Genomic DNA, 14,663 nt, shown 5'->3' with positions numbered 1-14,663 from the left:
TCAGGGTTGTGAGTTCAAGGCCCACCGTGGCCTCCATGCTGGGTGTGCAGTACAGCCTACTTAAAAATTAAAAAAATAAATAAATAAGTGAATAAAGGAATAAAAATTAAAAAAAAAATGCTTTCATTGCTAAAAAGTAAACATGACCTTTTCAACTTTACAAACTTGGAAATAAGCATTTTATGGGTAAAAATGGATTTTAAAATGTTTCAAAATATCACTGTAGATTCCCTTTTTGATGAAAAATTATTGGGAAACCAGCGTGTACTTTGAGGACTTATGATAAGATCTTAAGTCAGAAATGATTGGAAAACTAAAGTAATCAAGAGGTGTGTTTGAGTTAGGGATCTGGATCATTATGTGACCATTTCTGCAGAAGCTTAAAATCCCACTGTAATTTTCTATAGCCAGAAAATAGTTGAAGCATGGGACTCTCTTTAAGGTACTATATGTAAAGAGGTATGGTACCAAGCTGAAATAGTGGGCAGGGATTGAATATATGAGAGTTTCAAACTACCCCAGCATTCACATCTATTTAAGTCCAAAATATCTATTTAAGTCCTAAACTCCAGTCAAACCCCACAATAGAATATAGATTTGTATACAGAAGAAGTATTTTGATTATGTGGAAAGGAGGAAAAAAAGTGTACAATACTTCTTTGCAGGCATTTTTCTAATATAGAACCACATTCTTAACAAGGGATTGATAATCTTTGGCTTGCATATTAAAGTTATCAGAAATTTGTTTTCCTTTTTCTCTTCTGTCTTTTTGTCCTTCTTTTGAATTAACCCTTTAAAACTCTAGCCCTGGGTCTGTTTAATCTTCCACCATTTCTGTTTCTGTGTCAGCCTAGAAAATCCAATTGAAGGGAAAATTACAAAAATTTGGAAATTGTTGTTAAGATAATTGTGTTTGCAAAATCAGCCAGATCTTTAAATGCTAATTATGAATGATCTTTTGTCTTTTTGCTTCTTCCATTCTGTTCAAAGGCTCAATTTGAACCTCTTTTACCAGTCCCCAGCTTCTCCCACCACTTCGTTACACGTCCAAGCAGATGATTTTTGCTTCCTTAGTTACAAAAAAAGACCATCAGAAATCAGACCTCCCTGTTACTCCCAGTCCTCCATATAGACTTTCTTGTCCCAAGTCTCATCTTTTTCTTTATATTTCCTATCTCAGTGGAAGTGGTACTTCTCTTCTTAACTTGAATAATCTCTTGATTTGTACTATGGATCTGTTATCCCATCTCTTTTAAAAACCTTGTTCTATCAGTCTCCGCATATTTTTCTTTTATCATCAAACTCCCTTCTCTGCTGCTACTTCTCTCTTAGCTGTTAGGCTTTGTTCAGGTATTTCTCCCTTAAAAATTCAACCAACTAAGTAAAATAACCCCTTTTACTCTTCCCTGTCCAGCACTTGCCTTTAATCTTTGTTTTCATAACCAGGTTACTTGAAAGTGTAGTTTTATATCTATCTCCGTTGTTACTTTCTATTTCCATTTTTTTTTTTTTTTGTAAAGGGTAGAAGGTGAAGGGACATAAAGGGAGACAGTGTTTTTCTACTTCACTTGAACTGCTAAAATGATGGCATTAGATGGCTATAAGTTTTATACACACACACACACACATATATATAGCTAAAGAAGCTATACAAAGAAATATATTCAAAAACACTATAGATAAATGAAATGAAAATGAAATTGTAATAGTCAAGTAACCTATAGAAAAATAAGAAAAGGAAACAAAGAAATGAAAAACAGAGACAACAAATAAAAAAATAAAATGTCAGACTTAAGTCTTAATATGTAAATAATTCCATTAAATGTATGTAGTATAAATAGAGTATTTAAAAGAGATTGACAAAAGAGATTAAAAAACATGAACTAGGGGCGCCTGGGTGGCTCAGGGGGTTAAAGCCTCTGCCTTCGGCTCAGGTCATGATCCCGGGGTCCTGGGATCAAGCCCCACGTCGGGATCTCTGCTCTGCAGGGAACCTGCTTTCTCCCCTCTCTCTCTCTCTGCCTGCCTCTCTGCCTACTTGTGATTTCTCTCTCTCTGTCAAATAAATAAAATCTTTAAAAAAAAACAAAAACAAAAAACAAAAAAACATGAACTATATATGTTCTCTTTAAGGAACTGCCTTCAAATACGATATAGGAAGTTTGAAGCAAAAGGATGGAAGAAAATGTTTCATATTAACATTAATCAAAGGATAACAGGACTACCTTTTTAAAAAATTTTTATTTATTTATGTGACAGAGATCACAAGTAGGCAGAGTAGGAGGCAGATAGAAAGGACGAAGTAGGCTTTGTGCTGAGCAGAGAGCTCGACCCCAGGACCTTGGGATCATGACCTGAGCTGAAGGCAGAGACTTTAACCCACTGAGCTACCCAGGTACCCTAGGACTACGTCTCTTAATGTTAGATAAAGTAGATTGCAGAGCAAAAAAAAAAAAAAAAAAAAATTACCAGAGACAGATAAGGATATAACTGATAAAAGGATTCGTTCATGAGGAATAGTAATTCTAAATGTATGTTCACCAAACAATAGAGCTACAAGATAGGTAAAACAAAAACCCAAAGAAATGAAAAGAAAATAGATCTACAATTATAATTGGAGACTTCATCACCCTTCTTCCCTAAACAGTTGATGTAACAACTAGACAAAATCAGCAAGGATATAGAATATCTCTACAACACCATAAACAAAAGTACTTAATTGGCATTTACCCAACATTAACTAAATACACATTCTTTTCAAGTGCGCATGGAAGATATATGAAGATATGCCATATCCTGGTCCATAAAACAAACCTCAATAATTGTAATAGAGTGAAAAATTAATCATAATAGAATCATACTGGACAATAGTAGAGAGAGAAAGAAGAGCAAAATAAACCTAAAACCAACAGAAAGAAGAAAATAACAGAGTAGAAATCAGGGAAAGGGAAAACAAAACAAAACTAGAACGCCAATGAAGGAAAGAGCTGCTTCTTTGAAAAGATTGATAAAATCAACAGATTTGCAGCAAGACTGATAAAAAAAAAAGGGAGAAAACACAAATTATCAATAAAAGGAATGAAATGGGATAGCACTACAGGTCCTGCAGAAATCAGAAGGATAGGGCGCCTGGGTGTCTCAGTGGGTTAAAGCCTCTGCCTTTGGCTCAGGTCATGATCCCGGGGTTCTGGGATCGAGCTCCACATTGGGCTCTCTGCTCAGCAGGGAGCCTGCTTCCTTCTCTCTCTGCCTGCTTCTCTGTGATCTCCGTCTGTCAAATAAATAAATAAAATCTTAAAAAAAAAATCAAAAGGATAATAAACACAATAAGGAATGAAAGGGGGCAGAAAAAGTCATTCAGAGCAGAAAAAAAGAAAACCTTCTCTGTTTGCAAGAGAGACATGACTCTATAAGTAGAAATCCCAACATTTCTACCAAAAACTAGAATTAATGAGTTCTGCAAGATGGCAGGATACACATTAAATGTATAAGAATCAGTAGTATTTCTGTATACTAATATTGAACACGTAGACACCAAAATTTAAATATTAAGTACCATTTACAATTGCTAAAAAATACTTAGGCATGATTTTACCTAAACATGTATATTATTTGTATGTTGAAAATTATATAACACTAATGAAAGAAATTAAAGGAAGAGCTAAACGAATGGAGAGATACACTGTGCTCATGAATTAGAAAATTCAAAGATGTTAAGATGAAAGATGTTAAATTGCTATACAGGTTTAATACAATTCTTGTCAGAATCCCAATAATATTTTTTTTGTAGATATAGACAAGATTATTTTAAAATTTACATGGGAAGGCAAAGACTCTAGAATATCTGTATTAGTTTTTTGGGCTGCCATAACAGAATACCACAAACTGAGTGGCTTAAACAACAGAATTTTATTTTCTGAGCTTTCTCATAGCCTTCTGGGGCTATCCATGCCTCTCCCCTAGCTGCCTTTTTTTTTTTTTTTTAAGATTTTATTTATTAATATAACGGAGCGAGAGAGAGAGAGAGAGAGAGAGCAGAAACACAGTCAGAGGGAGTGGGGGAGGGAGAAGCAGGCTCATGCCAGAACCTTGGGATCATGACCTGAGCCTAGCCACCCAGGTGCCCCTCCCCTAGCTTCTGGTGATTTTCCTTGGCTTATAGAAGAATCACCCAGTCTTTGTTTTCATCTTCACATGGAGTTTTTGTTGTATGCCTCCAAATTTTCACATTTTGTAAGGACACTGGCCATTGGATTAGGAACGACTATAATGACTTTTAACTTGATTACTTCTGTAAATTACAGACCCTATCTGCAAAAAAAGTCACATTCTGAAGTACTAGAAGTTAGGACTAGAACATATATTTCTTTGGAGGGGAGAGAATTCAACCCACAACAATAGCCAAAACAAATCTGAAAAAGAATAATGGAGCACCTTGGTGGCTCAGTGGGTTAAGCCTCTGCCTTCTGTTCAGGTCATGATCTCAGGGTTCTGGGATCGAGCCCCACATTGGGCTCTCTGCTCAGCAGGGAGCCTCCTTCCCCCTCTCTCTCTGCCTGCCTCTCTGCTTACCTCTGTCTGTCAAATAAGTAAATAAAATCTTAAAAAAAAAAAAAAAAGAAGAAGAAAATGTGAGTAGTCTACTCTGTTTCAGTATTTATTATATGGCTACAGTGTTCAGGACTGTGTGTTATAGGCTGAGGGATGAATGTATAAATCAACATAACAGAACAGAGAATCCAGAGATAGACCCTCATAAATCTGTAGAACTGACTTTTTATAAAGATACATTAACAGTTCAAGGAGGAAAGATAGCCTGTTCAACAAATGATGCTGGCATAATTGGACATCAAAAAGCAAAACAAGGAACCTCTACCTAAGTCCTGCAGTTTATATAGAAATTAAATGAAAATGGATCATAGACTTGAATTTAAATGTAAAATATAAAACTGTAAAACTTTTAGGAAATAAACAGAAAGCATTAGGGGCGGATATAGGTTTAAGCAAAGCGTTCTTAGACTTCACAGGATACACAAGATGTATATAAAAAAAAAAAATCAATGAATTGGACTTCATCAAAAGTGAAGACTGCTCTGTGAAAGACCCAATTAATGAAAACACAAGAACTTTTAAAACTCATCAGTGACAGAATGAACAGGCCCATTAGAAAAGGGCAGAAGACACAGACATTTCACCAAATAGGATATATAAATGGAAAAATAAGCACATGAACACTTTGTTCATGTTCACTTTATTAACCATTAGGGAAATGCAAATTAAAATCACAGTATCAATTTACACACCTAACAGAATGGCCAAAATAAAACATGTGACAACACCAAATGTTTGTTCAGATGTCGAATTCATTTGTAATAGCCCCAAACTAGAAACAGCCCAGCTGCTCCTTGCACATTCCCTTGATCAGTTCCACTCTGTGTTTATTATTGATATTCATATTGTTAACTCTACCGGATACTTTTCTGTTATCGTTCTTAATCTCACCAAGATTTGACTGTTTTCTCTAGAGTCCTTGTCCCAGTGAATGATAGTTTTTCTTCAGATTTCCTCTGACTTCTTCGATAGAGTTCTCTCTCCATTTTCTTTCTGCCTGTCTGCTGCTCCTCTGGAGCAGCCTCCATGGTACCTTACTCTGGGCAGCCTCCGTTATATTCTCATTACAGCTGTGAAAACTTAAGCCAAAGCATGTTACTACTCTGCTCACAGCCTTCCATCAGTTTTCCATTTCATCCAGAGAATAAGTAGCCAGTTACTTTTGGATGTAAGCCCCATTTGATCTGGGTTTCTGTTTCCCCCCTGATGCCCTCCTCCTGTTCGTCTTCCCTTCACTCAGCTGTTAGTCACACTGGTCTCTTAGCTGTGCCCAGTATACGCCAGACACTTTCTTTTTTAGGGCGTTTGTACTTGTTTCTTCTACTTGGGATTTTTTTTTTTTTTTTTTTCTGTAGACAACTGTATGGTTCATACTGTCTTTGCTGAAAGGTCACTTTATCGAGGTTATCTTAAGACCATCCTGTTCAAGAGCTCTGACTCCAGCTCTGAGACTCCTTTCAGCCTACCATGCTTTACTTTTGTTTATCTTTAGTCACAGATACTTTTTACTTACTTACTATGTCTCCCAACCAGAGTATAATCTCCATAAATGCATGATTTTTTTTTCTCCCTTGTTCACTTGTTTTGTTCCCTTGTTTCCAGTGCCTAAAAGGGATCATTAACTTTCTGAAGAGTAGTAAATATTTGAGGCTTTGCGGGCCATATGGTTTCTGTCACAACTACTTAATTCTTGTTGGAAAACTAAAGCTGCCATAGACAATGAGTAAATGAATAGCATCCTGTGTTCTAATAAACTTTATTTAGGGACACTGGATTTTGAACTTCATATAATTTTATTAGCCTGAAATACTGTTTTTTGTGTATTTTTTTTAACCATTAAAAAATGTAAAATCTTTTTTTAGTTCATAGACATGGAAACAGGTCAGGCAGTGGGCCTTACTTTGCTGACCCCTGAGTTAGGACAGCATTTGTAACTACTATACACACATGGATCACCACCACCCACCAGGGAAACTCGGTAATCTTTTTGTAGATTTTTGTTTTTTGTTTTGTTTTGTTTTTGTTTTTTTCAGAAGAATATTATTCTTCAGTAAAATAGTAGCCTTGAAACAATTTACTCTTCGCTGTTATTCTAGACATATACTCACCTTAGCTTCATAGATCATTTCAGGGTTTTTTTTTGTTTGTTTTTTTGGTTTTTTTTTTTTTTAAGATTTTATTTATTTATTTGACTGACAGAGATCACAAGTAGACAGAGAGGCAGGCAGAGAGAGAGGGAGGAAACAGGCTTCCCGCTGAGCAGAGAGCCCGATATAGGGCTCGATCCCAGGACCCTGAGATCATGACCTGAGCCGAAGGCAGAGGCTTTAACCCACTGAGCCACCCAGGCACCCCTCATTTCAGGGTTTTAAAGGAAGCTTTAGAGTTTATTTTGTAGGTGAAATCCCTGAAGACCATGAATTAAATGATTTATAGGAATCAGAACCCTTTCTAAAAGCTCATATTAGGGATAAAACTAAGGAGAGTAATTAATGTACTTGACCATTTTTAATGTTGGATTTCACTGTAATTTCAGTGAGAAATATATTTTATATAAAAAAATGTTAGGCTGTGTTGGTATATTACTCCAATTCTGATGAGACTTTTTATCACATATATTTAAGTGATGGATTGTAATTTCGTATTTCAAAACAAGAGGGATTAATGTGTTTCTTTTGTATTAGGATGAAAATAAATTAGCTCAGATTCAGAACGGTATGTATGCTATAACATGAATAAAAAGGATGCCAGAATGCAAAAAGTACAAATGTATGTGTCTCTGCCCCAAGAAATAGATAAGAAACCCTGATGGAATCTGGCATTATAGTTTTAAGATTGGGAAGCAGTGGGAATTTGTGTTTTTGATGTGATTCTTGATGCCTTGATGTCTTTCTCTCCTCACCAATAAAAAACCCTTCTCCAAAACAGATACACTCACTACTGGGCATATATTAGGATCTGTCAGGTCCTTCAATAATACTTTTTTACATTTTAAGGAATATGGCTTTCTCTAATAGTATTTATAATCTGTAAATAGATAAGCATTTTATTTTACAGTATTATTATTGATTTTCATCTCTAGATATTCCTGTGTTTCCTACGATCACAGCCACTGTGACTTTTCAGGAGTTTCGATATGATGAATTTGATGGCTCCATCTTTACTATACCTGATGACTATAAGGAAGACCCAAGCCGTTTTCCTGATCTTTAACTGACATGGAAAGTGATGTCATCTAACCAAGGAAAGAAAGAGAATACAGAGACCCCAGAAGTGAATCCAAACAGAAGGGACAAATGTTCTGAGAAGAAAAGGGAATTACATTGAATCAACACATCAGTAATATGATATTATGAAACGGGCCTTTAAAAAGAATTTCAGCAAGTTTCCTGATGTGCCATTTTCAGTCTTTTTAAAAATATACATATTATAAGTGTAATAGTTTGACACCTTAATGACCCTGCGTACTTCTTATGTAAAACAGCTATAAGTGCTGTGATTTGTTTTTAAAAATTTTTACACTTCTTGTTGAAATATATATGCATATAAATATATCTATATCTATATCTATATCTAAAACACTCCTGGACCATTAACATAAATTAAATGTCTTAAGAGATGTGAAGCCCTTTTAAACTTGTCATCTTATATTCAAGGTGACATTTACAAATATTCCTTCCAGCTTTGTTTTCATAAAATGTAAACTATGTAACATTATGTATAGTTCAGTAATTTGAATGTTTGTTCAATATAATGAACTAGAAGGAATGCAGTTTTCTGTAGATGAATGAACCAAATGGTAACCATTATACAGTTGCATTTATATGTTGCAATACATTTCAGAAGGAGCGTTCACTCTGCAGGGAATAAGGTACCTCCTTTAGCACCTTAGTGCAATTCATTGTGGTGCTATTTGTTTTTACCTGAATTCTTTCTTCACTGGAAAATGTTTGTTACTAATCTTCCTTTCATAGGACCTCTATTTTTTTTTTCTAAACTTGAGTTTAAAAGCCCTTTTTGTGTTCACGATAAAGTATGGCTAGCATGCTTAAAGATATTCCTCTTCCAAATCTTAGCACTTTAAAAAATAACTCCAAATTTTTAAACTTGCTTCCTAATAAGTGCAAATCATTCTGATTATTTTGTTTGATTTTAATGGAATATGGATGCATTCATGTCAGTTTTAAAAAAACAACCCACATATTTTGGACATCCCTACATATTTAATGCTTTCAAAATAAGGTAAAAACATTTTATATGCTAACAGAATATATTTGTTACAAGCTAAATTCCAGAAATATACACAGGATTGACAATTCCTACTGTTTATTTTTTTAAGTCATAAGAAAATATTTATTGATTTTAATCTCCAAAGTGAAATCATGCATTACTCATTTTTGCATTTAAAATTTTTCATATTTATTCCAAGATGGTTTGAAGGTCCAAGACTGAAAATAAATTAGGAAGAGTAATGTATAACAGTCACAAAATGTTATGTTGTATTTAAAGAGCTTAGCTAAAGAAATGTTTTTTAAATGTATTCTGATAAATGTGTCAGAATGCATCTGTCAAATTTTGTAGAGTGACCAATAGTTTAATCTTTTTCCAGGATTTTAAATAATTTGAATGAATTTAGAGACTTTTAATGAAGAGAGGATTTATTTAAAAATCCAAAGCATCAACCGTAAGAAAATTTTATAATAAACATCTTTAAAGCTGCATCTTCCATGCTGAAACATACTACATTGCATATGTTGACATTTTATTAAATACATTTTATAATGAAGTAATCATAGTTACAAATTCAAAGACCAATTACTACCGTATGTGGGTCTGTTGAATTTTGTGGAAAGAGTTGGTAAACCCAGATTAGGTTTATTGAATAGAAGTTGATCCCTATTATTTTGGGAATGCTTGTTGATAAGTGACTTGGAGATTGAATTATCCTGTCTATGATTATTTGAAGTGTGAGACACTGAAGGGTAGTAATCACTGTTGCTTGTAGGCTCCCTGACTTTGTGGGAATATGGTATACTTCAGGAATATACCGCAGATTTTTTTCACACGTACAGACAACTTAGTGGAGAAGAAACATGGTAAATTGCAGCTTGTGATTTATCAATTTCGTAAAAACTGTGAATATTTTGCTGGGGTACACTGGAGGTAGGAAGACTACTGAAAACTTTTGCACTGGGTTTTCTTTTTAACTCTTATCTTTTTCTTTCATAAAGAATAGTAGATTATCCATTCCAAAATGTCTTTTATCTGATCACAAAGAAAAGCAAATGTATCTCTTACGATGGTGAAAACAAGGTGTTAATTAATGCAAATAAACTTTTCACAATATTAGACTTTTCAAAATGTGCCTTTTAATCCAATTGATAAAGCTCTATGTATGCCATATTTCATGTAAGTATATCAAAACAATGTATTTTGATAATTGCACATGAAAATTTAGATTTTGTAGAAGTCCAAAAAATTCTTTATCTTCCATTTGTGAGTGAAGAAACTATTCAAACTTGGGAGACTATAAAATGGTCACCTTCAGTCGTCCTTCTTGCCACTAGTACTTATCTTTGAGAAAATTTTTCCCTAGAGACAATTTGCCTCTGTCTGTAGTATTCATATACAGTGAATTGTCAGATTTTGTAAAAGGGGCACATAAAGCAGATGCTGTGATGACTTTGAGTACAGGTACATATGATTGTCTGGAAATTAACACATTTCAGAGAAGCTGACATCCAACAGAAGCTGAAAAGCCATGTATAGTTGACCCTTGAACAACACAGGGGCTAGAGGTGCGATGCACAGTCAGGAATCCATGTAACTTTTGATTTCCCCCAGACTTAACTACTAATAGCCTACTATTGACTGGAAGCCTTATTGATAAAATTATTCAACACATTTTGTGCATTATATGTATTATATATTTTTACAATAGAGAAAAATGTTAAGAGAATCATAAAGGAAAACACATTTACAGTATTGTATGTAGTGTATCAGAAAAATCTGCATGTCAGCGGAGCTGCACAGTTCAAACCCATGTTGTTCAAGTGTCAGCTATTGTTTCTTTCTCCTGCTTAGGACTGGTGTTGAGCCCCACTGACATAAAGATGGTTTTTCCTGGTGATAATGTAAATTGTTTATTCACACCTGAGGGGATGATGATAAATGGTTGTTTAGTGAGCCTTCTCCCCAGTTCTCAGTAATTCTAGGGTGAAGATCCTGTTTCGAGTCTACAAAAGGGAAGTAATTATTTTCAGGATATACTGAATTAAGGAATGCTTCCTGCTGCTTTCTTTTTAATTGGCAAATAACATGGTTCAGAAAAATTTCTAGTAGAAAACTAGGTGGATTTGAAGTCCTGCTACTAGTATTCTAGTCTTTAAAATTGAGAGAGAATTATTGAATAGCATGGAGCACAGTATTTCTCTGCTGTTAACTCTAGCAAAAAGTACCTTAACCATGTTTTGCAAAATTAACAAAATGCATCCTTACCAAAGTTGCTTTATTTCAAACTATGGGGAGTTTCAAAGATGAAACTCACCCCAGAGGTAATATCATAGAGAGTTAAATCACTTGTAAAGACAGCAAAATTAAACTTGCTAAAAGCCCATCATTTGTATACTATCAGTTAGCAAAAATAATCCTTGCAAAGCATTTTGTTGTCAGAAATCTGGGGCAATAGGTGTCCTAGGCCACCATCTCAAGTATTAATATATTTTTCAGATCATATGACCATCCTTATAGTAGCCAGTGATGAAATTTTGAAACTTTTATAGCTCAGTTTACAATAGTACTTTAAGCCACAGTGGCACCTATGGTATGCAGAATTACAATTTCACATTTGTCATAGGACCTATAAATACTGAAGCAAAATCTCCTAAGTGTTTTAAAGGAAGGCACTCGACAATCATTACTGCATTTGTGTTTTGCTGGTGTAAATGACTAGCCTGGAGTTAAAACTGTGTAATATAAAAACAAAATAATAAACCCACCACTTATATTATCTGTACATCCCAGAGAGTTCTCGGTCATAATGGGATCCAACGACAACTGGCTGAGGTGTTTTAAATAATGAGTGTGGGTAGCACTGGAATTCTGTAGGGCAGAAGGGAAGCAGAAATTTTGTAGTTTATACACACTGTGGCTTCTCTGCTGACCCCTGTGGGATGATGAAGTGGTAGCAGGGCTTACAACTGCCTCACCTTCCCCTAGATCCTCCCTCAGCTTCTCAGACTAATGTGCCAGTGGGTGTTTACCTTCACGAGGAAGGGTCCTGGCTTCCTTAGGACACCCCTGCCACTGAGGTCAGAAGAAAACAAGACCTGACTCAAGTTTCAGCCCATCCTTGCGGGCTCTGGTTCTTGTTTGTGGTTCCATCTATTCTTACTCCTCCAACTATCCATCTTCTTTTGTAGACTGCCTGCGGGCTTTAATCTCCAGCATCAGATACAAAGATGACAACTTTGAGACTAAGCAGCCCCCACAGTTACGGCCAAATCTCTGTAATAAAGGTTATTTCTAGTGATTCTGCTCCTTTGAACACTTGTAAGAAAAACATTTTTAACCTACATGGTGCTTGTCTTCCAAAACTTATTTAAGTAAGCAAATTTTAACTGTTTCACAGTGAATGCAAAAAGGCAGTTTTTACATTTGGTAATGAAAAGGCAGTTTTTACATTTGGTTTATCAATAAAATTGTATCTTGAGATAACTGGAAAGTGATATTAACCATTATTTGGAACATTCCAGATGTGACCCTGGACTTTTAATTTCTATGCACAAATCATACATCATCTAAATAGCTTTCTTTAAAAAAAAAACAAAAAGACATGAAACATATTAGTGACAGTGCACTGGGGAGAAAAAAAAAACCTTACACGGTGATAACTTTTGAAAAGAATGGGAACATGTCACTTCCCTGATTTGTCTAAGGACATCATTATAAACAAATTAGTTCGGTCAGATCTTTTCTCTGTGAATTCTTTACCAGTTACATGTACTATACACTTTGTATATTCTTACAAAATTCCCACTGGTAAATTAGCATGGTTTACACCTGAGTTATTTTGAAGAATGTCTGAATGCATTGCATATAGACTTTGACATTATAAAATGAAAATAGCAACAAAAATAATAAAACTAAGTAAAACAGACTCAATCTGCAACTCCAGATTGGTCTCATTTAGAATGGTGCTTCTGATAGTAAAGCCTTAATAATAGACATATTCTGGATGCTCTTAAAAATACCAGTAGCATTTCTGCTACATTCATATTTAGCTAAAATAAATACAAGCAAATGTACTTGATTACAGAGAATTTATATAGAACATGGATGAAATTCATTAGCTTAGAGACCAAAGTTACAATTACAGTTTGAAAGATGTCTACCAATCTTCAAACAGCATGGCCCCCTAAGTATACAACCTAGTGCCCAACTGGAGAAATTGGTAGTTTTGCTAGAGAAGTTGGTGTCCATCCTGACACCAACAGAACCTTATTCAACTCTAAGAAGCGACACCAAGATTAAGAAAACTTACTGTTCTAGTGAAGTCCAGTTTGATTTTCTTTTCCCCAAGCCCCTAACATTTTCCTATGCTCCACACAGTATATAATCACTAGGCTTATCCAAAATCCACCTTCACAAGAAGGAAAACGTACCTTCTCAAAGTTGTATCTGTGCACAATTTATCTTAGAGTTTCTGCTAAAACATTTCCCCAAATTATTGTATACTTTTGAAAAGCTCCATGATCAAATGCCAAGTAGCATGTACTGACCCAGGCACAGGGCTACATTGTTTTTCTAACGACCAAAAGACATGGTAAGGTGGATGCTACTCCCATTTTAGATAGGAAAATGAAGAAACATTAGGTAGGTATCCTACCTATAAATGAAGCCATAATTCATAACCAGACTCTCATATAGCCTACTTCTCATTGTTGAAGAATTTAAGTAAATAAATAGGACAAACATTTTTCTAATAAAACCACGTTTATTTTTTATCATTTTTACTACCAAATACAGAACAAAACTCAAGCGTGGAGGCAATATTCACTTGATTTTAACTGATTGTGTTAAAGGCTTATGTCCCAGTACAACCCTACCTTTGTGCATAAAATGTTCACTGAAAAATAACCCAAGTGTGGATTCCCTTCACTGTTAGCATCTTAAGTCAGTGACATTATTTTAAAGCCAAAAATTTCTTGCTTTTTAAAGTTAGTATATATTTGTATTCAGAGATTAAGTGAGGGAATAGGCTTTAATATTAGGTTTAACCATGTGAAACTGCCAATATTACTTGTTTTTTCACTTACAAAAATGGCAGGGTCATATGGTTCAAACTTTATCTACTAAAAATTTTTTTTAAAGTTTAAACAAATGTCATTTGTGTTCAATTTTGTGTTTAAAAAAGTGCAATGATTAATAGAGGACTGTTACTAGAACTTCTTACTCACTATAGACAAAATTCCTTTTGATAAAATCTTTAAAAAGCTACTTACTACAAACTGTAAAAACAATGCTGCTTTTCTATATGGCATTTCAAAGTTAAAAAAAAATTATACTCAAACTTGCATAAAAGCTACAGTTCCAAGTCTCATTTCCTCCCATAATGCCAGCCACTCAAACACTACTCAAGAGTATTTCATAAAATGAATAAATATACTATTTAGTACTGTACAGTAGATACATACCATCGACAATTTCTATACTATTCCAGAAAAGGCAAATATTTATATTTCACTGAAAATAGAAATTTACTAGATATAGGTGGGATCATTTGTCCTTAAGTTCACGGCTTTACTCAACCCCATTCCTACACCCAGAATATGAGAAATAAAATTACACTAAGACTGCTTTCGATAGAAATAAAGCCAACTTTGACAATTCTGATGGCAACTAACTGCTACAGTGATGGAGTTCATCTTACTACTATATTTAAATATGTGGATTGAAAGGGGAAAGGTCTTGATTTGTAAAATGAATGAGGTAAATGTCTTACATTCAACAGCGTAAATAAATACAAATACAGTTTTACAGGAACATGAACA

The 14,663-nt window shown here is 34.6% G+C and overlaps 1 protein-coding gene across 2 annotated transcripts in view; it reads left to right on the top strand.

Annotated features, from left to right (window-relative positions):
- The window catches only part of ANKRD13C (ankyrin repeat domain 13C), a 98,350-nt gene extending 88,378 nt beyond the window's left edge, over positions 1–9,972 (top strand). Inside the window, exon 13 of one of the 2 annotated variants that reach the window (XM_082686462.1) lies at positions 7,694–9,972. In XM_082686462.1, the coding sequence (XP_082542588.1) occupies positions 7,694–7,824 (131 nt within the window). In that variant the 3' untranslated portion in view covers positions 7,825–9,972. The remainder of the gene's footprint in view (positions 1–7,693) is intronic. The other variant, XM_082686463.1, reaches the window with a different exon arrangement.
- Positions 9,973–14,663: the final 4,691 nt, after the last annotated feature.

The sequence above is a fragment of the Mustela nivalis genome (genome assembly GCF_964662115.1).
Source record: "Mustela nivalis genome assembly, chromosome: 10".
NCBI classification, from domain to species: Eukaryota; Metazoa; Chordata; class Mammalia; order Carnivora; family Mustelidae; genus Mustela; species Mustela nivalis.
Note: the sequence above shows the minus strand (reverse complement) of the source record. Positions and strands in the feature narration are given on the sequence as shown.